The following is a 27,230-nucleotide window of genomic DNA, read 5'->3' on the forward strand; positions in this document are numbered from 1 at the left end:
AGGCATCAGAGACCTTTTCAGGATTTTGGTGGGCCACCTTCCAAGACCCTGAAGGGTGTTAGTTCTTTGCCCTTTTCAAACTACCCCAGTCACCGATAATTGGAAGTACTGACAAAAATACCGACTCTGGAACCATCCTTTTGTAAATTCCCACCCCCAAGTTTTTACACAGCTTGTAACACTGGCTCCTTTCCTGGAAGGCCTTTCCTTTAAGCCCCAGAAACTGTCCAGAATGTTTCTTGATCCTTCTGGGAAGTCACACCAATTACCAAGGTCATTTCCAGGGAACACTTAGCATAAAATGCCCCCAGTTGTGATTTCATAGACCCATCCTGTGATATTGTGAAAATAATTATATTTTTGGTCTTAGTCCCCGATCCTAGCAGAGCTCCTAAAACCCTAGAAACTTCCTAAGTGAGGAAAGCGATAGAGGTGTCTCTTGTTATGTTAATGATGTGATTATTGGAAAGCCCCTAGGTAACCAGCCTAAGGATGGGGGCTGGTTGCCAGGGGAACCAACTGAGTGATTGGAGGGGAGAAGGGCTGGAGACTGAATTCAGTCACCAATGACCGATGATTGAATCAACCTTTGTCTATGTAATGAAGCCTCCATTAAATACGCGGAAGGGTGAGGTTTGGAGAGCTTCCGGGTTGGTGGGCATGCGGAGGTGCGGGGGAGTGGAAGCTCTGTGCCCCCTGCCACACCCTTGTCCTGTGCATCTCTTCATCCTGCTGCTCCTGAGTTATATCCTTTTACATAAACTGGTGATCTAGTAAGTAAAATGCTTTCCTCAGTTCTGTCGACTGAAGGAAAAAAGTGCAATGTGAGAGTTGTGCGTTAAGTTTTATTGGGGGAAAGTGAGGACTATGGCCTGGGAAACAGCATTTTGGATAGATCTGAGGAACTGCTCCAGAGAGGTGCGGGGTGGGGGGGGGAAGGTGAGTGTTCTGTATGATTTTAGTGAAGGGGGGACGTGCAGTCAAGCACACATGTTGGCAGAGCCTGGCTGCTAGTCAGGAGGAGGCGATGTCCCCGTTGATGACTTTAGTGCTTTTCTGGATATGAGGAGATGCAAGAATTGGGCTCATAAAATCTTCTCCTGAAAATTTCTATCTAAAGACCTGTTCTGCCAGTTTTTCCCAGAGCACAGAGGGCCTCATTCCTGACCTCTGCCCTGAACTCCTTTCAGGGGGCGTTGAAGGTCAGCAGCTGCAGCGGCTCGTGATTTAATCCTCGTAGAGGTAGATGGCAAGGGCCAATTTGTAGCTGGCAATTCCGTCAGCTACTCTAGCAAATTAATCAAACCCAAGGAGGAGGTCGTGGGAACCTCTTGACTTACAGCCAGTAGGTGAGCAGCACAGGTGACAACCTAGTGACTGGTGTCTCACGTCGCAGTCATGTGGGACTGAGCTCCTAACGTGTGGGATCCCAGTTACCTCCAGATAGATAGTGTCAGAATTGGGTTACTGGGTGGTGTTGGAAAACACACACTGGATATGCCTTCAGAAAAGCTCACAGGGATCATGCAGTGCTATCCCCTGCTGGACAAAGGAGAACCCACGTCCAGGGAGGTGAAGGTGATGTGCTTTGACACCGACCAGGTGTGCTCCTCCAAGCAGGGCTGGTGCCCAGGAGCAACAATCCGAAACTTGGCTTCCAGAGTGCTTTCCCTCACCTGGTCTCAACCCTGCAGAGGTGGGCAGGGCAGGTACTGTCCATTATAGAGGTAAAATAACCAATATATTAAGGTCTGACAGGAGCGAGGACTATTAACCAGACCGAACTACACACAGCAAAGTGAATTTCCTGACACTGGGCTGTGGTGAAAGAAAGTACAGCGTTTACTGCAGGGCCAGGAGAGGAGCACAGCGGCTCAGGCTCACAAGACCTGAACTCCCCATGGCTTTCAGGGAAGTGTTTTTAAAGGCAACCTTTGGGGTGAGCGCTTCTGATTGGTCAGTGGTGAGGTAGCAGGGTGGTGTTTCAGGAATCTTAATCAGCAACCTTCTGGTTCCTGACCGTCTGGAGTCCACATGCTTGTGCTCAGCGTGTAGTCACCATCCTCCACCTGGGGGAGGTGTCTTAGTTTCTGCAGAAAAACTCAAAGATAAGTGTCAGATTGTTAGGTATATGCCTTGAGGAGGCATATACATAAGAGTTTATCCCTGAACTATTGTTGTTACTTCTCTTGGTTAACTGCTTTCCTTTGTTTCTGCATTGCCTCATTTCCCTCATTAGTAACTACCTGTGCTGTCCCTTGGAACTTAGGGAACCGTCGGAAGCTAAAGTCTTTTTCTTTTTTTTTAAAGAGATTCTAATTTCTTTTTAAAAATTTATTTATTTATTTTTGGCTGCGTTGGGTCTTCGTTGCTGTGCGCGGGCTTTCTCTAGTTGCGGGGAGCGGGGGCTACTCTTTGTTGCGGTGCGCGGGCTTCTCATTGCGGTGGCTTTTCGTTGTGGAGCACAGGCTCTCGGCACACGGGCTCAGTAGTTGTGGCTCGCGGGCTCTAGAGCGCAGGCTCAGTAGTTGCGGTGCAGGAGCTTAGTTGCTCCAAGGCATGTGGGATCTTCCCGGACCAGGGCTCGAACCCATGTCCCCTGCATTGGCAGGCAGATTCTTGACCACTGCGCCACCAGGGAAGCCCCTAAAGTCTTTTTCTACGAACAAGAAACGGAGGACATAGGGGGGCTTTTGGGCGGGAGGGCCCTGCTCAGTTCCAATTCCCCCATTTTTCTTTTTGTTGATACTTCTCAATCCTGAGGGGAACAGGCACGGAATAAGAAAGGGAATAAAGTTTTGGACAGAGGTTAATCATAAACTGAGCAGAGGAAACTGGTTTTACAGGGGCTCAGTTTCAGGACCAGAATACAGGCTTCCTGAATCAGCTACAGCACCTGGCCCCTCAGGTGTTTGATAAACACGGCCAACTGAAGTCAAGCGACTGCTGAGCTCCGAGGATTATGGGCGCCAGCTAGCGGAGGCGCGAACATTCCACAGCTGGCGCGCGGCACGGGTAGGAAGAACACGCTGTCGCGACCACAGCCTCCGACGGCCCCTCCCTCCCGCGAGCCAGCCGCGAAAGCGCAGTGACGCAAAAAGGGGAGGTCCAGCCCCAGCAAGACACGGAGTGCGCACGCGCAGCGAAATGGGCTGTGCAACGCAGGTCGGTCTTCCGGGTAACGCAGACCGAGTCCTGGACGAGCCCGCCGCGCAAGCGCAGTGGCACAACAGGCAACCGGCCCCCGCCGAGCCCCGGAGTGCGCACGCGCACTGGCGCGGGGCGTGCATCGCGACGGGCTTCCGTGGGGGACGCCGACACCGGCGAGCCGGGGTTTCAGGTTCAGTGGCGTCCGCTCGGACTCCTCGCCGGCCGGGTTTCGGCGGAGCAGCCCTCCCGCCGAGGAAGGTGAGCGCGGTGCCGAGGACGCGGAGCAAAAGGAGAAAGGGCAGGCTCCGGGAGAAATGCAAGGGGGCGGGCCGGCCGGTGGCGGGAAAACGTCCCCGAGCTGGGGCGGGCTTGACATGTGATTGACAGGCCAGACACCAATCCAAGGGCTGGGGAGGCCGCGGGGCGGGACCTGGCCGTGAGCCGCCGGCCGCGGGGCGGATCCGCCGGCCGTGCGAAGCGTGAGTTCCTTACGTTGTAGTGCCTGCTGGTCCCTGCAGCGCTACCGAATGTGCCGTTACCTGTCCCCCGCAGGTGAGGAAACAGGCTCAGGGATGTGGACTTTAGCACGGATACAGCCGGGATCCCACATTGGGCAGTCTGACCCCAGAGCCCTCCTGCCGCCCGGGGGACCAAGGTGGAGCAGGAGGAGTGCGATGGCTGGAATGGACCAGCGTGTGGGAGGCAGTGCCGAGAAAAGTGGAGAGAAATGTTAGCCCAGTGTGAGAGCTCTGCGGGCGGAGCTGGGAGGGGGACAGAAGCAAGATGCGAATATGGGGTTGGGGCCAGCTCCGGATTCCCAGCAGGTGCGCTGGAGCCGGGTCGTCTCCCAGGTGTGTGACGTTAAAGCACTTTAGGAGGGGGACAGTAGGATGGTACCTGGACATGGATGTCTCATCGGCTCAGGCTGCCATAACAAAACGCCATATACTGGGTGGCTTAAACAATAGAAACTTATCTCTCCCAGGTCTAGAGGCTGGGAATTCAAGGCCACAGTCCTTATAAGAGTTTAGGACCCCACTCTTAGGACTTCATTTAACCCTGATTACCTCCTTCATTTCATGTTAATTACTCCCTAAAAGCTCTCTCTGCAGATACAGCCTCACATTGGGGGTTAGGGCTTTAACGCATGAATTTGGAGGCGGGGCGGGGGGGGGGACACGATTCAGACTGTAGCAATAGTTTGTACCCAGGCAAATAAATGATCGTCGAAGACTGAAGAAAATGAGCACTTTCAGGACTAACGTGCCCCTGAGATGCTCTCACGTATCTTAGCCCATTTAATGAGCATGAGATTTGCCTTCGCATTGGTGGGGAGTTCTAGGGAGAACTTGGGTGGGAGCTCGTGTCCACGCAGCCAGCCTGAGGAGGTCGGGAAAAGTTCCACCAAACATCCTTAATAGCACTTAGTATATCCATTATTCATGGATTTAGCTAAATCCTTCTTTTAACTTACGGTTTAGCTTGTGCTGCTCCTGGAATAATGAGATCCGTAATTACCACCCACGGAGAAGTGGAATAATAATTACTTTTGTTCTGTATTGTTTCGTGTTGTCATTCTAAAGTTTGGTAACTGAGTCTTTCCACCCTACTTACCCTGGTGGGAGGAAGATCAGAAATCTACAGCTTGGAGGCAGATGTGCTTTCAAATCTTGGATTCAAGCCCTTGCTGAGTGACTGTGGGCAAGTCACTTAACCTTTCTGAGGTTCAGTTATTTCAGCTGTAAAATAGAGCTAATAAAAATCCTGGCCACATAGGGTTGTGAGGTTATATGGAAGCAGTTTGAAACCATTAAAGAACTGGCCCTCGGCCTAAATATTTAAGTCATAGACTTCTTCTCCCCACCCCTCTGAGGAGCAGAAACCCGCCCCACGGCTCCCACCTCAAGCTGGCCATTCATTCATCAAATTGTTCCTGAATGCCTGCTGAGTGCCGAAGCACCTGTTCTGAATGCTGGGGGAAGAACAAGACGGACAAGGCTCCTCCTTTTATGCTATTCATATTCTAGTGGGGGAGGACGGTAAATAAGTTCGCATAGCGCTAAGACCTATGAACAAAAGAAAGAGTACTTCAGATCAATGAGATAAAAAAGTGACTTCAGCCGAGTGGTGTGTGTGTGTGTGTGTGTGTGTGTGTCTGTGTGTGTGTGTGTGTGTCTCTGTGTGTCTCTGTGTGTCTGTGTGTGTTTGGAGGGGGTATTTGACCACTGGAGGGTGCCACATACAGGGAGAGGCCTCTCTGAGGAGCTGAGCTGAGTCCTAAACGTTGAGGACTCCAAGCAGGCGGGGACGGCAGGTGTGAGGCCCAGGCTGATTGGGTCAGGGTGGGGTCCTCACCCAGCCGTCTCTAGGCTGCCCAGTGATCTGTCTTACAAGGAGAGGAGGGACGGGTCAGATTTTTCTCTTGGGATTTAGAACTACGAAACAAGAAAAGACTTCCCTTGGCAGTGGGAGCTGAAGCCAGAGGTCGAGGGGGCTGCAGGCAGAGGTGGCGTGCAGGCTGACTTTGGGGTAAAGCAGAAGCTGCCAGGCGAGCAGAGGAAGCCGGGCAGGCTCCACCTGGCCCGTGACGACGGAGCAGGAGAATGGGAGTCCGCGGGGCATCCGCGGGTGTTTACCATTGGTGGGCTTCCTGGATCCATCTTGAAACCTGAACCACTTTGCAGTTCTAGTCTGCAGGGAGTCCCACCCCGTCCGTGGCTTCTGCTCTTGGTTTTTCCAGGTGGTCTGTATTCTCAGTCTCTCAATATGTATCTTTTCAGTAAATCTCCCTTTTATTTATGCTAGTTCTCTTTTGCAGACACGTGAGTTGGACTCAAACAGAGCCATGTGGACCTGGGTTTGGATCCCTGGGTTTCCTTTCTGAGCTGAGTCTTTGAAGAGTTACTTAATTTCTGTAAGCGTCAGGATCCAAAGACCATCTGCTTACAGCGTTGTACAGATTAAACGAGACACCAGAAGTGGAAGGGCCTGCAGAGCGTTTAACACAGGGCAGGTGCTCAGAGTTAGGGCCGTTCTCCTTTCCCTTCACGTTTTACTGGGTTTCTGATTACACACTTCCCTCTTGGATTGAATTGTCCTGGTTTTAAGTCATCCTTCTTATCGTCATCCCTCCACCTCGGTCCTCGTTTTAACTGCCCCTAAACTCTTAACTGGAAGAACATCACGCAACTCCCTTCTCTGATACATGAATTGACGTGGTCACTGGTCTTCCTGAGGCCAGTTATGTAGCAAAGGCATAAATGGGATTTAGATTTATTCATATTTGTAGTGAGGTGAGCTGGGCCTGCTTAAATAGCTCAGAGCAGTGACTTCCAAAGACAGAGTGGGGCCCGGATGGAAAATGGTGACTAAAGGAAGAAGGGGTGTGTCAAAGCTGTCTCAGAGAGATCAGGGTCAGAAGAGGAGGGAAAACGTGGAGTAAGTGTGGAGCAGAGATGTTTTTCTTAGACCTGGGCCTGCAGGGGCAGACAAGTGCCGAGGCCTCAGTTCTGGGAAGCCCTTCCAGCCAGGGCTCAGCCGCCTGCAGAGGGCCCTCCAGGCTGGGGCCCCAGGGAAGGCTCTTAGGGGGCGGCTCTGGTTTGTACTGGAAGTGGCGGCTGGGATGAATTAGATGCAAACGGAGGATGCCTGTTGGGTAGGGATGGGTGTGTGACATGCAGAAAAGCTGTGCTCGGTTTCTCCGCCTGTGGGTCACGACCTCTTAGGTCTTCACAGCAGGGGCAGGAGAAGCAGTTTTGTCCTGCGATGTTGGGAGACATGGCTGGGAGATGTGGCAGAAGAGAAATTAATGACTGCAGAAGTAATTACGGGCTCTCCAAAAGAAATTTCCAGGCCCTTAGAAAGGTGTGCACGCGGGCGGAACGGCAGGGGTTTCCGGCAGGGCTTCCTGGGCTGCGTCCCCCTGTATCCCGTTGTGATGAACGTTCCGTGGCCAGGCCTCATGGGGAGGCACGTGAGGGAAGGAGCATAGCCTCTGCTTGCAGAACATGTCCCTCCTGGGGAGGAAGTCCATGACTAGTGTTGAGGCCCCTCCTAGGAACCGTTCAGGATCTCGGGCCAGTACTGTCTGGCCCATCAGAGAGCTACTAGATTTTCTTTTTACCCCCCAGGACCATGGCTGACAAAACGGAAGAGGCTGGTGGCGTCCACTTCCCTTTTCCCTTCACACCCTATGCCATCCAGAAAGACTTCATGGCAGCGCTGTACCAGGTGTTGGAGGCTGGCAAGATTGGGATATTTGAGAGTCCAACCGGCACCGTAAGTATTTGGGGCCTGAAGAGGGTCTAGGGAGACTCTGATGACAGGTCAGAGCCAGCGTGCTTGTCTGCATGTGCAGAGAGTCATGGTTTGAGGTTGAGCGAAGTCATTCTTTCTGAGTAGTGGCCGTTTCTGTCTATTAAGCCGTTAAACACAGGCCCGGGGTCTGAGAAAAATTAGGCTAAAGGCAAATGAGAATTTTAATGGCCATGGAAACCACGACCGTAGCACTGAAACCTTCCGGATTTTTCTGGGCGCATGACTGCTTTGATGCTGAGAAACGTGGAAATTACTCTGGCTTATCCACAGATCCGACATATTGGTTTACTCTCCAGGAACTGGGTTACTGAGGGCCGGAGGGGTCCAGTCCAGAGCCCCTCAGTTTTCCTTCCTGGCCTGGGAGGAGGGGGTTTGTTAGAGGTTGGCCGCGGAGGACTGTTAGGTTCCCACTTCTCTCTTGCCCTTTATTACCTTCTAGAGCAAGTGTCGCGTGAGAGCTAGCTGCCTGTGTGGGTGCTGCTGTGACCTCCTGGAGGACAAGGACCTCGAGGTCCTCTCCTCTGTGTCCCCGTCATCTGCGGGGAGCTTGGCACGGGCGGCCTCAGGGCTCTTAAGCTGTGTGTGTGTAATGAATCAACGAAGGAAAGTGACTTATTCCTTCTCATCCACTGACGGGAGTGTGTCACTCTCTCCTGGGATGACATGATCTGCTGGGGCAGGAAGAGGGCGGATGGGCCGCTCTCTTGTTCCGTTTTGTTCCTTCAGATACAGCGAGTGGGAGAGGCTCCGTTCCGCCAGTTCACACAACATGGGTCATGAAGATACTGTGCAGAGTGAGGGTTTTTTGTATTTTTGGTTTTTATGGTTGCGTTGGGTCTTTGTTGCTGCACGCGGGCTTTTCTCTAGTTGTGGCGAGCGGGGGCTACTCTTCGTTGTGGTGCGCAGGCTTCCTCTTGCGGTGGCTTCTCTTGTTGTGGAGCACGGGCTCTAGGCGCGTGGGATTCAGTAGTTGTGGCTCACAGGCTCAAGAGCGCAGGCTCAGTAGTTGTGGCGCACGGGCTTAGTTGCTCCACAGCATGTGGGATCTTCCCGGACCAGGGCTCGAACCCGTGTCCCCTGCCTTGGCAGACGAATTCTTAACCATTGCGCCACCAGGGAAGCCCGAGGGGTTTTTTAAGTAGCATCTTTCTACCAGCATCCGACCTTCCATTTACACCCAGTGCACGTGGGGACTTCACTGGTGGTCCACTCTGCGCTTGCACTGCACGGGCTGTGGGTTCAATCTCTGCTTGGGGAACTAAGATCCCGCGTGCTGTGCAGTGCAGCCAAAAATAAATAAATAAGCCCAGTGCATGGGACGTCTGCCCTCCTGACCCCCCCACCGAAAGACTGGTTAGGGTCAGGAGCAACTTCCTGTAATTAGATCTGAGGAGCTCAGGTCCCCATCCGACCACCTGCCACATCTGACATTGTTAAGCATCTCGTCTTCCTCTCTTTAAAGTCACGTGAAACACTGAATCAAAGAACAGTGCCTATCATTTAAAAAGTCACATTTATCAAATGTTGTTCCTTGGGCAGGTGCTTTTAAGTCTTTTAACTGTTTCTTAAGAAATACTTGGGGGCTTCCCTGGTGGCACAGTGGTTGAGGGTCCGCCTGCCGATGCAGGGGACACGGGTTCGTGCCCCGGTCCGGGAAGATCCCACATGCCGTGGAGCGGCTGGGCCCGTGAGCCATGGCCACTGAGCCTGCACGTCCGGAGCCTGTGCTCCGCAATGGGAGAGGCCACAACAGTGAGAGGCCCACGTACTGCAAAAAAAAAAATAAAAGAATAAAAGAAATACACTTGGATAGAATATGTTGAAATTACAAGCTTATGCCGCTGTTTCTCGCCTTATTGATCTTAGTCGTTGGGACCTTCTTGTGGTAGATAAGGTGAGCTTCCTCCCTGGTGTGGTTACATATTTTTAGTCTCTTTTTTTTCTTGAATAATCTTTTGTCCCTTTTTTAAGAGTCGATAGTTGTCTTTTAAAGGTTTGTGTAGTTTTTAAGGTACTTATGCCTGTTGCGCTCACAGCATCCAGTGATCTCTCAGTATCACACTTCATCATAAAATTATTACCTTCGTCTGCCCGGGCTGCCATCACAAAACACCACAGATGGAGTGGGCACAATGGCGGGAATTTATCGTCTCACAGTCTGGAGGCCGGAGGTCCCGAATGAGGTGTCAGCAGGGCTGTCCAGGCCCCCTCCTCCACGTGTGGACGGCGGGCTTCTCCACGGCTCTTCCCATCGTCTGCCTTCCTTGCCTTTGTGTCCACATTTCCCCTTTTCACAAGGGTACCGGTCTTACTGGGTCAGGGCCACCCTCCTCTTAACTCAGTATATCTGCTATGACCCTATTTTCAAGTAGGGTCCCATTCTGAGACACTGGGGGTTAGGACTTGAACATGTGAATTTGGGGGGACAACAATTCACCCCATATCAAGGACCTATGGGGAGAATTCTGGTCTTTAAACCAACAGTTGTGCTCCGCAGAGCAGTTGGCTTGCTTTAACGTTTCCTGACACTGGGACTCATGGGGCTGGTCACCTCCTGTCCGCACGTTGGCTGCAACTCCCCGCCAGCAAGTCGTATCCGGGATTCCAGGCTGTGCGTTGTTTTGGCTTTATTTTCTGGGCTGTTGATTCAGTTTCTCCCATTCTTCTGATTATGATGACCTGCAGTACTTATATACAACTTGATAAGCCGCTTTCATTCTCTGAGGACCAGTGAGCCGTATAAGTAAAGAATTTCACTTTTATTTCTCCCTTTTTCCTATTTTTCTCCCCCAGCCGTTCTCTTGCCAGTCCCCTTCTTTTTCCTTCCTTTCCGAGGCTGGTCTTAGAGCACCCTCTGATATTTAAAGTCAGACCTCCCTCGAAGGCTTTATTAAAACGGGAAAGGTGGGCTTCCCTGGTGGTGCAGTGGTTAAGAATCCGTCTGCCAAGGCAGGGGACACAGGTTCGAGCCCTGGTCTGGGAGGATTCCACATGCCGCGGAGCAACTAAGCCCGTGCGCCGTAACTACTGAGCCTGCGCTCTAGAGCCAGTGAGCCACAACTACTGAGCCCGCGTGCCACAACTACTGAAGCCCGCGCGCCTAGAGCCAGTGCTCCGCAACAAGAGAAGCCACCGCAATGAGAAGCCCGCGCACCGCAACGAAGAGTAGCCCCTGCTCGCCACAACTAGAGAAAACCCGCGCACAGCAACAAAGACCCAACACAGCCAAAAATAAATAAAATAAAATACATTTTTAAAAAAGCTTTAAAAAAACAAAACGGGAAAGGTCATTAGGGAAGCTCCTTTTCTCATCCTCTATTTCTGAGCACGTTTTTCTTCCCGTAGGGAAAATCCTTAAGTCTCATTTGTGGGGCCCTCTCCTGGCTCCGCGACTTTGAACAGAAGAAACAGGAAGAGGAGGAGCGTCTCCTTGAGGCCGGAGCCGACCCCTTAAACGATGGGAAGGGCCAGGCCCCGTGTCCCCCACCCTCCTGCCAGCAGAGCCCGGGGGCCGCTGGAGAGCCCGACTGGGTCACTCAGTTTGTGCAGAAGAAAGAAGAAAGGGACCTGGTGGACCGACTAAAGGTGAGATCGGGTTACGAGAGGTGGGGTGATCCGGAAGCGGGGCCTCCGGGAGGATTTCGAGTGGATCCCGAAGCAGGACAGCTCGTGTCCTCACGGTGCCCCTCAGCCCCCCGGCCACCGCCCTGGTGGAGGGTGCTGCACCCTCGCTGTCAGTAGGAAGCCGATGTCACCAGGCCTTCCCTAGGTTGGCGGTTCCCGTTCTTTCCCAGGAAAGGAACCGCACCATTGCCATTGGCCACAGGCTTCCCTGGCTGCAGACTCGCTTACGGGCTGCACTGGATGGAGAGCGTGGGGCTTCGGGAGGGAGGCGCGCACTTCCCGCAGCAGTGAGCTCGACAGCTTGGCCGACAGGAGGCTGGCAGGGCAGGGAGGTGCGCGGGGGCCGTGGGAGGCTGGGGCTTCCTGCAGGGGTCTCCTTTCTGGCTCCCTCCCCTCTAGGAGGGGCAGGTCAGGAGGAAGAAGCGAGAGGAGCGCCTCCGGCAGATCCGTCACAACGCGTCGCTCAAGTTCGCAGCCAAGCGCATGGTGAGTGGCGGCCCCTGTCAGGGTGGCGTCCCCCCGCATGGGGCCTCACGGTGCAGCTGATGCGGGCGAGCGCCGGGACCTCAGCCCCTCCCGGTGCCCTCTGGCTACGTGCTCCTCGCCCGGTAGCAGGGCAGCCTGTGCTGAGGGACTCATCCTGGGGCCTTGACACCCGTCGGGTGAGGCCCGTGTCGATGGCGTGTGTGTCGCTGCCCTTGGCCTGGCCCCCAGAGGCTGCCTCGCCAGGGGGTGGGGCTCTGGCACTGAGGTTTCTTTCTCTTTCCCCACTGGCCACGCTCCTCCGCAGAGACAGGAAGATGAAGAAACTGAGCGTCTCCTCCGCCTGAGCAGGGAGATGCTGGCAGCGGGCACGGGGCCCGAGCAGCTGGCCTGGGGGGAGGACGAGCTGGTCCTCGCTGAGTACGAGAGTGACGAGGAGAAAGGCTCAGCCAGCGGGTGAGAGCGCGTCCCCTGCACCCCCTGCCCTGGGGTGGCTGCGCGGGGCTCCTTCCTCTCGGGCCCGGCTTCTTGGTCACTCGTGGGGCACCGACGGGGCGGAAACCCGGCTGCCTGCCCTCTTCCCCCGGCGAAGCCCCTCCTCAGGGCACAAAGGATGACGACAGGGGCCCTTTCTCTGCCAGCTCAGGCAGGTGTCACCTCCGTACCCTCTGTGGTATTCTTGTCTCCACTCTGCACCCAGGACACCGAGCCCAGCAGGATGCTGTGCCTTGGCCGAGGCCCCCAGCCGGCGACCTGAACCTCCGCTGGCCCGGCTCTAAGTCTCAGGCTCTTAATACCAAACTGGGCCGTGTGAGCTTGTGATGAAGCCCTCGAGGTGTCCTCAGCCCGTGTTTTTCTTTTCACCTAAGGCTTGGCTTGGTCTAGGTTCATAGGTTTCTAGTTTGTGAGCTGTAACTTCCTGGGTGAACTAGAAACGCTGAAGGTAACACCTGGGCCATTTCTAGGCCGCGCCATCCCCGTGAAATCCTCCCCGTCATTCGTGCTTTAATTTCACAAATGCCCTTTGAGCCTCTGCTGTCGGCGTGGCGCGTCCTGCCTCAGTGTTGGTGGCAGCTGACTGATGAGGGTGATGGTTGCTGAGGGCTGGGGGGGCCACGGCAGGTTCTTGAAATACGGCGACAGTGATGTTTGCCCCATCGATTGACTCCCCCTCTCACAAACAGTTTCTCTGTAGCAGCGATGCTGTTTGCATTTTACCTACAGTAGAGTTTCTTTCAAAATTGGAGTCAGTCCTCTCACACCCTGCTGCTGCTTTGCCAACTAAGTTTATGTAACTTTCTAAATCCTTTGTTGCCATTTCAAGAGTCTTCACAGCATCCTGACCAGGATTAGATTCCATCTCAAGAAACCGCTTTCTTTTCATCCATAAGACGCAACTGCTCATTAAAGTTCGTCATGGGCTTGCAGCAGTTCAGTCCCATCTGCAGTCTCCACTTCTAATTCTAGTTCTCTTGCTCTTTTCACCACATCTGCAGTGACTTCCTCCACTGAAGTCTTGAACCCCTCAAAGTCATCCATGAGGGCTGGAATCAGTTTCTTCCAAACTCGTGTTCTTGTTGATATTTTGACCTCTTCCTGTGAATCACACATGTTCTTAATAACATCTAGAATGGTGAATCCTTTCCAGAAGGTTTTCAGTTGACTTTGCCCAGGTCCATCTGTAGCTAAAGCCTTACAAATGTATATCTGAAATAATAAGACTTGAAAGTCAAAGCTACTCCTTGAACCGTGGGCTGCAGAGTGGATGTTGTGTTAGCAGGCATGAGACCAGCGTTCGTCTCACTGTCCGTCTCCATCAGAGCTCTTGGGTGACCAGGCGCGTCATCAGTGAGTATTAATATTTGGAAAGCAACCTTTTTTTCCAGAGCAGTAGGTCTCAACAGTGGGCTTAAAATATTCCGTAAACTGTGTCATAAGCAGATGTGCTATTATCCAGGCTTCGCTGTTTCATTTGCAGAGCACAGGCGGGGCAGATTTAGCATAATTCTTCAGGGCTCTAGGATTTTCGGACAGTAAATGAGCATTGGCTTCACCTTAAAGTCACCAGCTGCATTAACCCCAGCGAGAGAGTCAGCCTGTCCTTTGAAGTTTTGAAAGCCAGGCACTGACTTCTCCTCTCTATGAAAGTCATAGGTGGCATCTTCTTCCAATATGAGGCCGTTTCGTCTCCACTGAAAATCCGTTGTTGGGTGTAGCCACTTTAGCCGCATCTTCCGGGTAACTTGCTGCAGCTTCTCCCTCAGCACTCGCTGCTTCACTCTGCACTTCAATGTTGTGCGGGCGGCTTCTCTCCTGAAACCTCACGAGTCACCCTCTGCCAGCTTCAGACTTTTCTTCTGCAGCTCCCTCACCTCTCAGCTTCATAGAAGTAAAGAGCGTTAGGGCCTTTCTCTGGATTAGGCTTTGATTACAGGGATGTTGTGGCTGGTTTGATCTTCTATCCAGACCACTCAGACTTTCTCCATATCAGCAATAACACCGTTTTACTTATTATTCCTGTGTTCACTGGGGCAGCGCTTTTAATTTCCTTCAAGAACTTTTCCTTTGCACTCACAGCTTGGCTAACTCTTTGGCGTAAGAAGCCAAGCTTTTGGCCTGTCAGCTTTCAATATGCCTTCCTCACTAAGCTTAATTCATTTCTAGCTTTTTTTTTTGTGGCCTCTCCCGCCGCGGAGCAGAGGCTCCGGACGCGCAGGCCCAGCGGCCATGGCCCACGGGCCCAGCCGTTCCGCGGCCTGTGGGATCCTCCCGGACCGGGGCACGAACCCGTGTCCCCTGCATCGGCAGGCGGACTCTCAACCAATGCGCCACCAGGGAAGCCCCATTTCTAGCTTTTGATTTAAAGTGAGAGACATGTGACCCTTCCTATCACTTGAACACTTAGAGGCCATTGTAGGGTTATTAACTGACCCAATTTCAAGACTGTGTCTCAGGGAATGAGGAGAGCCAAGGAGAGGGGGAGAGATGGGGGAATGGCTGGTCAGTGGAGCAGTCAGAACACACACAACATTTAACAGTTATGTTTGTCATCTTGCATGGGCGTGGTTCGGGGCACCCAAGACAGTTACAATAGTGGCGTCAAGGGTCACTGATCACAGATCACCATAACAAATATAATAATAATGAAAGTTTGAAATATTGCGAGAATTACCAAAATGTGCCACAGAGACACGAAGTGAGCAAATGCTGTTGGAAAAAGGGCACCGATAGACGTGCTTGATGCAGGGTTGCCACCACAGACTTTCAATTTGTAAAAAAAAAAAAAAGCAGTAAAGCAATGAGCAATAAAATGAGGCCTGCCTGTACTCGACGTGTAATATGCCTAAGTGATGATTCAGTATATGTATATGTTGTGAAATGATTACCACCGTAAGGTTTAACACGTCCATCGCCTCACATACTTAACATTCTTTTGTGTGGTGAGAACGTTTGGGGTCTGCTGTCTTAGCAGCTTTCAGGTTTACAATACAGTATTATTAACCATAGTCACCATGCATTGCATGCCCAGGATTTGTACATCTCATAATGAAGTTTGTACCCTTTGACCACCTTCACCCATTTCTCCACCCTCCCCCTCCGAGTCCCTAGCAAATCACCAGTCTACTTTGTTTCTATGAATTTGGTGTTTTTAGATTCCGTACATGAGATCGTACAGAATTTGTCTTTCTCTGACACAGTTCACTTAGCATGCCCTCAAGATTCATACATATTATTGCAAGGGGCGGGATTTCCTTCTTTTTTTAGTGGCTGAATAATATTCCGTTTTGTGTGTATGTAAAACACACCGTATTTTCTTTACCCATTCATCTGTCAAGGGACACTTAGGTTGCTTCCATGTCTTGGTTTTGTAAATAACATTGCAGTGAATGTGAGGTTTCAGGTATCTCTTTGAGATGGTGACTTCATTTCCATTGTATAAATACCCAGAAGTGGGATTGCTGGATCAGATGGTGCTTTTATGTTTTGAGGAGCCTCCTTACTGTTTTCCATAGTGACTATACTGATTTACATTCCCACCAACAGTGCACTAAGGTTTCCCTTTTTCTCTACCTCCTCACTAGCATTTATCTCGTCTCTCTGATCATAGCCATTCTAACAAGTGTGAGGTAATATCTCACTGTGGTTTTGATTTGCATTTCCCTGATGATTAGTGATGTTGAGCACCTTTTCATGTACCTATACCTGTTTGCTCTTTGTATGTTTCTTTGGAAAAATGCCTATTCAGTTCCCCTGCCCATTTTGAAATTGGATTATGTGTGGCTTTTGGTGTTTTTTTTGTTTTTTGTGGTTTTTTTGCTATTGAGTTGTACGAGTTCGTTACATATTTTGGATATTAACCCCTTATCAGCTATATGGTTTTCAAATATTTTCTCCCATTCCATAGGTCGCCTTTTCATTTTGTTAATGGTTTCTTTTGTTCAGAAACTTTTTAGTTTGAAGTAGTCCCACTTATTTATTTTTGCTTTGTTGCTTGTACTTTTGGTGTTGTACCCAAAAAATCATTGCCAACACCAATGTCAAGGAGCTTTTCCCCTATGTTTTCTTCTAGGAGTTTTATGGTTTCAGGTTCCTTACATTTAAGTCTTTAATCAATTTTGAGTTAATTTGTGAGTGGTGTAAGATAGGTGTCTAGTTTCATTCTTTTTCATATGAATATCCAGTTTTCCCAGCACCATTTGTTGAAGAGACTGTCTTTTCTCCATTGGGTATTCTTGGCCCCCTTTTCAAATTAGTTGACTGTATACACAGGGGTTTATTTCTGGGCCCTCAATTCTGTTCTGTTGGTCTATGTGTCTGCTTTTATGCCAGTACTGTACTGTTTTGATTACTATAGTTTTGTAATATAGTTTGGTATCAGGAAGTGTTGATACCTCCAGCTTTGATCTTCTTTCTCAAGATTGCTTTGGCTATCTTTCCTGGTTCTGTATGATTTTTAGGGTTGTTTTCTCTATTTCTGTAAAAAAATGCCATTGGAATCTTGGTGGCGGTTGAGTTGAATCTATAGATGGATTTGGGTAGTATGGGCATTTTAGTAGCATTAATTCTTCTGATTCATAAACGGGTTATCTTTCCATTTGTTTGTGTCTTCATCAATTTCTTTTATCAAAATCTTGTAGTTTTCAGCATACAGATTTTTCAGCTCCTTGGATGAAGTTATTAAGTATTTTATTTTTTTTAATGCCGTTGTAAATGAGATTGTTTTCTTTATTTCTTTTTCAGATAGTTTGTTGTTAGTCTATAGAAATGCAACTGACTTTTGTATGTTGATTTTTGAATCCTACAACTTTACTGAATTTGTTTATTAGTTCTAACAGTTTTTTGGTCAAATCTTTAGGGTTTTCTACATATAAAATCATGTTATCTTCAAACAGACAATTTTACTTCTTCCTTTCCAAATTGGGTGCATTTTATTTCTTTTTCTTGCCTGATTGCTCAGGCTAGGACTTTAGTACTGTGTAGAGGATGAGTGATAAGAATGGGCACCCTTGTCCCTGATCTTAGAGGAAAAGCATTCAGCCTTTTACCACTGAGCGCGATGTTAGCTGCAGGCTTGTCACACATGGCCTCATTGTGTTAAGGTATGTTCCTTCTCTTCAATTTGTTGAGAATATTTTTTTTTTTTTTTTGGTTGAGAATATTTATCATGAGAGGGTGTTGAATTTTGTCAGATGCTTTTTCTGCATCTGTTGAGATGATCATACGATTTTCTGTCTTTCATTTCATTAATGTGATGTATCACATTTATTGATTTGCTTATGTTGAAACATCCTTGCGTCCCAGGGATAGATCCTCCTTGATCGTGAAATATGATCTTTTTAACGTGCTGTTGAATTTGATGTGCTTTGGTTGAGAATTTTTGCATCTGTATTCAGCAGGGATACTGTCCTGTAGTTTTCTTTTCTTCTGGTACCCTTATCGACTTTGGTATCAGAGTAACGCTGGCCTCATGAAATGAGTTTGGGAATGTTCCCTGCTCTTAGGTTTTCTGGAAGCATTTGAGAAGGATTGGCATTATTTCTTTAATTTTTTTTTTGTTTTTTTTTTTTGCGTTACGTGAGCCTCTCACTGCTGTAGCCTCTCCCGTTGCAGAGCACAGGCTCCGGATGCGCAGGCTCAGCGGCCATGGCACACGGGCCCAGCCGCTCCGCGGCACGTAGGATCTTCCCGGACCTGGGCATGAACCCATGTCCCCTGCATCGGCAGGCGGACTCCCAACCACTGCGCCACCACGGAAGCCCTTCTTTAATTATTTGGTAGAATTCACCGGTGAAACCATTTGGTCCTGGGCTTTTCCGTGTTGGTGCTCAGAGTCCTGCCCTGAGGCACCGGTTCCAGGGCCTGAATTAGAACTAACACGTGTGATCCCGCCCAGGGCTGAGATGCCAACTGCTCTACGCGTCCGCCATCTCTCTCTGGCGGGGGACAGGAGCAGCCAGTGCCCTGTGGCCTTTCCTGCTCTTCTGCTCCTCCCCAGGGGACGAGGTAAAAAACTTTAGTGGAGTTTGCGAATATTCAAGGAAAAAGTACTCACTAGGGTCCAGGCCAGGGCCGCCAGTCCTGCAGCTTGGCTTCCGACGCCCTGGGTTCGGGGGACAGCAGCCTCTGAGGACACACCCACCTGGTTCTGAACACAAGATGTTCTTCACTCCCTCCTACATGCAGCCCCTCGTGGGGTCCTGCCGACTTTGTCCCCACGTGGCATGTGATTTAAATCCCGGCCTTTCACACAGAGCTGCCTGAACAATCCTCTGTTGACCAGGAGGCCGACCCTGTTGATAACTCCTCTCTGAGAGCCCTAGACAATGCACATTTCTGCCTTTAAAAATTGAATTTCCAGGTGAATAAAAACAAAACACAAAAGTCCGAGAAGACTTTTTCCGTGCTGTGTGTTTTTTCCTCTCTCAGAGTAGACGCGGATGAGGATGACCTGGAGGAAGAACATGTAACTAAGGTGAGACACCGGGTCCTGGGTCTCCTGTGACTGACCTGGGTCCAGGGAGGAGGTGGGAGCCCCCGAGTCTCCAGGTGCTTGGCAGGGGGGCTGGGTCCCCGGGAGACGCCTGCGCCCCAGGGCGTCGAGGGGCAGCCTTTCCACTGGGGGTGGCAGGAGGTGGGGGACGGGTGCTCTGCCCCTGGCTCTCAGTGGCTCGTCCCCTGTCCTCTGGTCTGAATTTGCATTTGCCTGGGGTGCTGGGAGCTGTGTGTGGTTCTGACGCTGCTCAGGCTTCGTGTGTGTGGGACTTCGGGTTTTCTCTGTTGACATTAGAAACCCCCCCACCCCCCTTTTCCTCTCTTCCTCCCCGGCTCTCCTAAATCTTGGAGGGGCGCACAGAGAGGTGAGCTCAGCCTCCTCCTGCTTCGCCCCCCAAGCCCTGGGAGGTGCATGGGGACCCGCCCACCCCGCTTCCCCCTACGCCTCGGACTCTCGGAGTCCTCCCTGTGTCAGGAGCCACCACTGAGGGGAAACTCCCTTTCCTGAGATGACCGAGCCTCCCAGAGGGGCAGGAGCAGGGGCCCAGCATGACCCAGGGGAGGGGGACGCCCTGGCCTGAGGGCTCGCAGAGGTCTGCCCGGGGGCGGTCGCCTTCCTTAGGTCTGTGTCCCGGGTGCCCTCTCCATTCCCTCGGCCTCTCAGGCCCCAGCCCTCCTTGCTGTGCCAAGAACGTTTGGGGCTGACAGTCTGCCCTGAACCCCGCTACCCCGAGCAGATTTACTACTGCAGTCGGACGCACTCGCAGCTGGCCCAGTTCGTGCACGAGGTGCGGAAGAGCCCCTTCGGCAAGGACACTCGGCTTGTGTCCCTGGGCTCTCGGCAGGTGAGTGCAGGCGGGGGGCCGGGCGGGCGAGCAGGGCGGGCGGGACCGGCCCCTGTGCCTTGCTGCTCCTTGGAAGGAAGGACCTGCTCCTGGAAGGCGGGCAGGCCCGGTGGCTTGCTCTGTGTCGCTTAGCCAGCCCCGTGTCCTTTACCCTCTCCTCTGTCTTGTAGAATCTTTGTGTCAATGAAGATGTGAGAAAGCTAGGTTCTGTGCAGCTCATCAACGACCGCTGTGTGGAGCTACAGAGAAGCAAACACGGTAGCCTCCAGCGCCCCGAGGCTGTAGGGAGGGCCTCTGGGACCGTGTGCAGCCGTGGGACGGGGGAAACGGCGGGAACGAGGGCAGAGCAGACCGAGGGCAGAGCAGACCGGGCTTCCTTCCTAAAGAGCCTCACGTGGGGAAAAAGGTCTTTTTGCTTTTTAGTCTGGATCTAGTCCAGTACCCTGGCCAGGAGGCGATATCATAGGCCTCTTCTAGAGAAGACGAGGTAAAATGCCAGGATGTTTCGAAGAGTCAGTAAGCAGCAGTTCCGGAAGGGTTTAGCGGCCCCGCCCCGTGGTACAGACCCCTTCTGGCCCCGCGGTCAGAACCTCAGCTGAGGTTCCTTCTGCCTTTGCCCCTGTGCCTGCGCCCCTCAGAGAAGAGCGTCGTCGAGGAGGAGAAGCCCGGGCGGAGGAGGAGGCTGGAGCCGCGGGCCACCTGCCCCTTCTACAGCCATAAGCAGCTGCAGCTCCTCCGGGACGAGGTGCTGTTGGAGGTGAAGGACATCGAGCAGCTGGTGGCCCTGGGGAAGGAGGCTCGGGCCTGTCCCTACTACGGGAGCCGGTTCGCCATTCCAGCAGCCCAGGTGAAGACCCCGGAGGCTGGGCGGTGGCTCTCGGCTCTGAGCGGGGCCCAGGAGGGAGTTCTCACTCCTCTTTTGGTTCAGGAGGGTGTCACTGGCCGTGGTTGTCTGCCCGACACACCGCCCACCGAGGACACGTCACCCACTCTCTCCTGGTACATAGGGTTGGAGGAGGCCCCAGGTGCCTAGGTGGCTCTGGGCTGCAGGGACAGTTGGCGTCCTGGGGGATGGCGCATTAGCGCCAGGGCAGAAACTAGAGCGCCGTGGGGAGCTACGGGACGCAAAGGTCTTTCCAGGTGCCCTTTGGGTGCGTGGTCGTCCCACCTCGCACACCTGCCTGCAGCACAGGTGGAGACCCTTCCCTAGACTTGCTGTATGGAGTCAAAAATGATATCATTGTTATTTGGTGGTATGATTTAACTGTTTTCTTTCTACTCCCTTAATTTGAATGACTTTTGGAAATAATGTATCGTTTATGGAGAATTTCATATAATCAAGAGAAGACTTCCATTGATTTTTAAAGATGCAGGGAACTGTGTTAGTAATAACATCACCTGGCAGTTAGACGCTTGTCAGTGTGCTGCCCGGAACTGGGTGTGAGGGTCACCGAGAAACTGGGGAGCCCACCCAGCCTCACGGTGGTCTCAGCCCTCCTGGGGTCTGGACACACTTGGGTGCCAATATAGTGAGATATCCTGAAACTCTTACGATCTCGACTTTTTAAGGCACTTTGCACGTCGTTTTTGTTTATAGTAGCCCACTGAAATAGCTAAGGCAGGTATTATTCATATTCTACACGTGAGGACCCCCGGGGCCCAGAAGGGTTAAATTGATGTGTTTTCTCACAGCAAATGAGTAGCGGAGCCAGTGTTAAAACCTGGGCCTTAAGTTTCCAGTTTTTTGGATTTTCACTTTATCGGTATCCTTTTAACTGGAAAATCGTCATAACAACACGGCACCTAAGAAATTGACAGAGTGCTTTCATTTTTGTTACCCCGTCTCCCCCCCTTAACCCTCATTTGAGATAGACTTCCTCAAGCCCGTTTTGCAGACGAGGAAACCGAGGCTCAGAAAGGTTGACTGTCCCAGAGTCAGACAGCTGGGAAGTGGCGGCCCCAGGGCCAGAACCCGGGGCTGCTTTCTGGGCCCAGTGCTGTCACGGCGTGTTGAGGGACCTTGGTGCGTTGGGGGCGCAGAAGGGGCTCTGCAGCAGGGGCTCCAGGCCCCTCCGCCCCTCCGCCCTTGGTCCACGCGGAAGTGCAGTCGGCTCCAGCTTTATCTGTTCTGTAGCTGATGTTCCACATAAGACTTTCCGGGGAAGGTTCTCCAGCTCAAAGCACAGTGCGCTGCTCTAGCTTTCTCTCCGGAGTGCCGGCCTACGCGTGTTCCGGGGGCTGGGCCCGCCCACTGTGGGAGGGGTCCTGCTCCCACCTCAGGCCGCCTCTCCCCCTCCAGCTGGTGGTGCTGCCCTACCAGATACTGCTGCACGCGGCCGCCCGGCAGGCGGCGGGGATCCGGCTGCAGGGCCAGGTCGTGGTCATCGATGAGGCCCACAACCTGATCGACACCATCACCGGCATCCACAGTGTGGAGGTCAGCGGTTCCCAGGTGGGTCGGCCTCTGCCTTCTCAGGCCAGGGCCTGCCGCGGGGGGCAGCGGGCGCGCTGAGCCGAGGCCGGGGCCCCCCAGCGTGACTGAGGACGGGACCCAGCCCAGGCAGCGGGCGCTTCGCTTGCTTCTCCCCAGCCTGTGTCGCCCAGAGTCCTCCGGGCCAGGGTGCTGCTAACTAGGTCTCCGTGACCCGGATGGTGGGATGAGACGCAGGGGTCCTTGTGCAGCTGGTTGTTACTGTTGATACGGCTTTGAGGGATGCTCAAGGTTTCTGAAAGCCGCTGTTCATTGCCCATTATGTGCCCTGTACCACATCTTCACGCTGACTCTGCGTCGGCTGGTGGCTGTTTTACGTAGAGACTCGGAGGCTGAGAGAGGGTTAAGCGCTGCCCCTGAGGTCAGCCTGGGATTTGACCAGCGGTTTCTGACCCTCAAGCCCACGGGACACCCACCCCCTGGACTGCCCAGTGCCGGCTGGCCTGGACTGAGCCGTGATGGTTGCCTGGAACCGGCTCTCCCAGCAGACAGCATCTTTCCCACCCCAGGAAGCACTAGCAGGGACGTTCGTTATCTGCGAGTCATCGTCTTCCCCTTTCCCTGACCCTCAGCGGATGCCGCTGCACCAGCGCCCCTTCACCTCGACTGCCCCCCAAGTGTCCTGGGCTGGCGTTGTCCAGGCATCGTCGAGGGCATCTCTGGCACGGCCCCAGGCTGCTGGTCTAGGGCCTGCTCTGCCATCACATTGCTCTCTGTTCTCCCCCCAGCTCTGCCAGGCCCACTCCCAGCTGCTCCAGTACATGGAACGATATGGGTGAGACGTTGCCCCCCGAGGGGTTGGGAAGGCCCCGCTCAGCCTCAGCACCCCAAAGCCAGCCTGCGAGAGGAGGCACTGGGGTAGCATCTGGCCGGGCCCAGCATGATGGGGGCCAGCGTGCTTTCGCCTCCTGTTCGTTAGGCGTGCACCCCAGGAGGCCGTGCAGGCCCTGGGCCACAGTGAGCCGCCCTTCTGGGAGAGTGTGTGTAGCTCATGACCCAGTTGGGAAGACAGCAGACAGGAGGGCCTCAGCTCAGCACCGGGCGGGGAAGTCGGGGTCCTCCCGCCGATGTCCACTGGCTTCTCCCCAGGAAGCGCTTGAAGGCCAAGAACCTGATGTACATCAAGCAGATCCTGTACGTGCTGGAGAAGTTCGTGACTGTGCTGGGCGGTAAGGAGCATCCCCGCCCTGCGGCCAGCTGCCGAGCCTGCTGGGCTCCGTTCCCCGGACGCCAGGCAGGACCCCTGGGGTTTCTGTCTCTCAGGAATCGCCTTGGCCATTGACTTAGAAAATTCTTATTTGTCCGGCCTTAGACCTTTGTTTAGAGCCCTGGTTGACTTGCCCCTGTTCTGAGTCCTTTTTATTTTGCCAGGCCCGACCCCACAGGTGGCAGTAATAATAATATATTGTGATATAAATGTGTGTATGACACTTGACGTCACAGTGATGGGACTCGGGACTCGGGTGCTCCTGTGAGGAAGGCGGCGCAGGCACGGTAACCCTCAGGCCAGTAAACTGAAGCCCGGAGCAGAGGTGACCGGCCTGTGGTTCGTGAGCCCGGTGAGAGGGACTGGAGTGTTCTGGCTCCGGGGCCCACACTTCTTGGCATCGTTCGGAGCCACACGACTTCCCTCTGGCAGTTCCTATGCAAGCTTTTATAGAAGCTGAAGGGCAGAAAGGCAGCAGGGCTTTTCGGGGGGATCTGTCTCACGTTGATGCTCTTCACTGGGTCTCTGCCGTGCAGCCTGGGCGTCTCCTGCTGGCGCCCGTGTGGAGTGGGGCGTCCCTATCGCCGCCTCCTCGGAGGATGTGGGAAAGGATGACATCGCCAGGCTCGGGCTGCGTGTGCACGTGGGTCAGACCTTGAGGCCCCCCTGCCCCCTTCGTGGGGCCTTTGGGTGCTGTAAATGGCAGAAGACCCCTTCAGATAGGAGCGTTCTTACTCAATAACTACAGAGCAGGGGGGGAAGATGGGGGCCAGAGGCCCCCCGTCCTGACCTGTTTGATTCTCTTTTGTAGGGAATGTTAAGCAAAGCCCCAATACCCAGAGCCTGTCTCAGGCAGGTAAGAGCAGGTGGGAGCCGTTTCTGAGCTGCCCTCTGGGGCGCGAAGGCCACGGTCCTCAGAGCGAGGGCTTCAGGGCCCTTCGCTTGTTTGCCCTTAGGGACGGAGCTGAAGACCGTCAGCGACTTCCTCTTTCAGAGCCAGATCGACAACATCAACCTGTTCAAGGTAGGTTTTCACCTTTGTGTGGCACATCCAGGTTCCTTTTCTGCCCGCCCCCTGTGGGCGGAACAGCGTTAAGACGGTGGAAGGAATAGAAAGGAAATTCCTTCTGTCCTTGAGCAGCCTCGAGGTCCGAGGGTCTGTAGAGTTACTGCACCTGACCCTCACACACAGCTCATGTCGCAGGAGGGCAGTCTTCAGCCTGGGGCGGAGGGTCACGGGGAGCCGTGCCTTCCTCTCTGTGTAATAAGCGGACGCTCGCAGGTGCCTCCCCTCCACCTGTCTTCGGGCACAGTCTTCCCGGGCGCTGGGCAGAGCACGAATGACTTTGCGATCCAGCTGTCGGGCTGAGGTGCCTGAGAGCGCGGCTGGGGTGCTTGGCCTGGGTTGGGCCCAGCCTCAACCTTTGCTCCCTCCAGATGGGGCACAGGCTCTGTCGCTTGACAGACCACCTTAGTGAGTCTGGTTTGCTGACGACACAGAGCACCGTGTCCAAGGCAGCGCGTGGGTCCCGTGACTCCAAGGGAGGGGCACCACGTCATTCAGGCTCCCCAGCTGAGGAGGACAGCACGCCGCACACACGAGGGTGCTGGTGGTGCTCGGTGGAGCCCAGGGCGACCCGGCTGTGTGGGCTCAAGGCCCCGCTCCCCCTTCCCCTTCACACCAGCTGCCCCCTGGCCTGGTCGCTGCCATCCCCCACCAGGCGGGCGGCAGGCCGAATGGCTTGGACTCCTTTCCCCCTCGCCTCGCATCCACACGCTGCCAGGCCCTGACCCTGTGCTCTCATCCCACAGCTGCTGCCCCAGAGCAGGCGGTTGCCCTGCTCGCTCCTTTCTGGTCTCTGGTCCTGTTCTCTGCCTCGTGTCTCTTTTACAGACTACAGTCCGGTGACGTTTTTTCTTTTTTCTCTTTGGCCACAGCGCGCAACTTGCAGGGTCTTTAGTTCCCTGACCAGGAATCAAACCTGCACCCTCGACAGTGAAAGCACGGGGTCCTAACCACTGGACCACCAGGGAGTTCCCCAGTGAATCTTCTTTTTTTAACATCTTCATTGGAGTATAATTAGTCTACAATGGTGTGTTCGTTTCTGCTATACGTAACACATATCTCCATATCCCCTCCGTATCCCACCCCTCTAGGTGGTCACAGAGCACCGAGCTGATCTCCCTGTGCTATGCGGCTGCTTCCCGCTAGCTATCTGTTTTATACTTGGTAGTATATATAAATCCATGTCACTCTCTCAATTCATCCCAGCTTACCCTTCCCACTGCGTCCTCAAGTGTGTTCTCTACGTCTGTGTGCATCTTTATTCCTGCCCAGCCCCTAGGTTCATCAGTACCGTTATTTATTTAAATTTATTTACTTATTTTTTGGCTGTGTTGGGTCTTCATGGCTGCACACAGGCTTTCTCTAGTTGCAGCGAGCGTGGGCTACTCTTTGTTCCGGTGCACAGGCGCCTTGTTGCGGTGGCTTCTCTTCTTGCAGAGCATGGGCTCTAGGCGCACGGGCTTCGGTAGTTGTGGCTCATGGGCTCTAGGGCACAGGCTCAGTAGTTGTGGTGCACAGGCTTAGTTGCTCCACAGCATGTGGGATCTTCCTGGACCAGGGCTTGAAGCCATGTCCCCTGCATTGGCAGGTGGATTCTTAACCACTGCGCCACCAGGGAAGTCCCAGTACCATTTTTTTTAAATTCCATATATATGTGTTAGCATGTGGTATTGTTTTTCTCTTTGTGACTTACTTCACTCTGTATGACAGACTCTACGTCCATCCCCCTCACTACACATATAACGCAATTTCGTTTCTTTTCATGGCTGAGTAATATTCCATTGTATATATGTGCCACATCTTCTTTATCCATTCATCTGTCAGTGGACACTTAGGTTGCTTCCGTGTCCTGGCTATAGTAGATAGTGCTGCAAGGAACATTGTGGTACATGACTCTTTCTGAATTATGGTTTTCTCATCCCCAGTGAATCTTAATGGAAGATGGCCCCTTTTCAGAGATCTTCAGGGGCTCCACACCCCTCATCTTGCACATTGTGCTCACAACCAAGCTCCTCCACGTGCCCCTGACCTAGCCCAGCTCTCCCTTTTTTTTTTTTTTTTTTTTTGGCGGTACGCGGGCCTCTCACTGTTGTGGCCTCTCCCGTTGCGGAGCACAGGCTCCGGACGTGCAGGCTCAGCAGCCATGGCTCACGGGCCCAGCCGCTCCGCGGCCTGTGGGATCTTCCCGGACCGGGGCACAAACCCGTGTCCCCTGTATCGGCAGGCGGACTCTCAACCACTGCGCCACCAGGGAAGCCCCAGCTCTCCCTTTTGTGTTGTGCTTTTGCTCGTAGGATTTTTAAAAAACTACCTCTTAATCCTCAAGGTCCAGCTTTGCTGTCATGGTGCAGGAGAGCAGAGGGGACGTGGCCATCACCAAGTACCTTCAGAGAGGAGAGGCTGTGCTGTGCTGCCGAGTCCCTTCTGTGGCAGGGCACCGTGTGCGCGCGCGTGTGTGTGCGTGTGTGCGCGCATGCACACGCAGCGGGGGGACAGTGGCAGAGGGGAGGCCTCAGGCAGGAGGGTGATGCGACCACAAGAGGCTCTTTGGGCCCCTGGGGGGTGGCGTGGGCCTGCTCCTGTCGTTTGGAAGGTGGCTTTCTCCAGCTGGATTTGTTTTCCCGGCGCCTCTGGCTGGGTTTGCTTTCGCAGGTGAAGCGCTACTGTGAAAAGAGCATGGTCAGCAGAAAGGTACGTGTCCCTTTGCGCGGGCCCCCGTCGCTGTCCTCCGTGCGTCTCTTCTCCTGGCCTGCCGAACCTCCGAACGCCCTGTCTCCGTGCTCACCATGCGGCAGCTCGCCGGGGGCCGGGAGGGGCCCGTCCGGCTCCCTCTCACAACCACTGCTCTCATCCCTGTCCCAGCTCTTCGGCTTCACAGAGAGGTACGGGGCGGTCCTGGCGCCCTCCAGGGAGCAGCCCAAACTGTCCGGGTTCCAGCACTTCCTGCAGAGCCTGCAGCCGGGGGTGACTGCGGGTGAGTCAGAGGGGGAGCCTGGGCAAGAGTTAGCCTTACTCACGCATGGTCTTCCCGGAGGATGGCTTTAGCCCAGGTGC

General features: G+C 53.4%; 1 protein-coding gene across 1 annotated transcript in view; it reads left to right on the plus strand.

Annotated features, from left to right (window-relative positions):
* The first annotated feature begins 3,281 nt into the window (after positions 1 to 3,281).
* DDX11 (DEAD/H-box helicase 11) overlaps positions 3,282 to 27,230 on the plus strand; it is a 31,483-nt gene continuing 7,534 nt past the window's right edge. The window contains exons 1-16 of the mRNA XM_060164355.1: positions 3,282 to 3,408; positions 7,281 to 7,428; positions 10,813 to 11,052; positions 11,491 to 11,577; positions 11,882 to 12,030; positions 18,502 to 18,547; positions 19,305 to 19,412; positions 19,583 to 19,673; positions 20,051 to 20,259; positions 21,712 to 21,864; positions 22,632 to 22,678; positions 22,993 to 23,072; positions 23,922 to 23,966; positions 24,067 to 24,134; positions 26,829 to 26,867; positions 27,039 to 27,150. Of these exons, the coding sequence (XP_060020338.1) occupies positions 7,285 to 7,428; positions 10,813 to 11,052; positions 11,491 to 11,577; positions 11,882 to 12,030; positions 18,502 to 18,547; positions 19,305 to 19,412; positions 19,583 to 19,673; positions 20,051 to 20,259; positions 21,712 to 21,864; positions 22,632 to 22,678; positions 22,993 to 23,072; positions 23,922 to 23,966; positions 24,067 to 24,134; positions 26,829 to 26,867; positions 27,039 to 27,150 (1,618 nt within the window). The 5' untranslated portion in view covers positions 3,282 to 3,408; positions 7,281 to 7,284. The remainder of the gene's footprint in view (positions 3,409 to 7,280; positions 7,429 to 10,812; positions 11,053 to 11,490; positions 11,578 to 11,881; positions 12,031 to 18,501; positions 18,548 to 19,304; positions 19,413 to 19,582; positions 19,674 to 20,050; positions 20,260 to 21,711; positions 21,865 to 22,631; positions 22,679 to 22,992; positions 23,073 to 23,921; positions 23,967 to 24,066; positions 24,135 to 26,828; positions 26,868 to 27,038; positions 27,151 to 27,230) is intronic.

This window comes from Lagenorhynchus albirostris, chromosome 11 (assembly GCF_949774975.1).
Source record: "Lagenorhynchus albirostris chromosome 11, mLagAlb1.1, whole genome shotgun sequence".
NCBI classification, from domain to species: Eukaryota; Metazoa; Chordata; class Mammalia; order Artiodactyla; family Delphinidae; genus Lagenorhynchus; species Lagenorhynchus albirostris.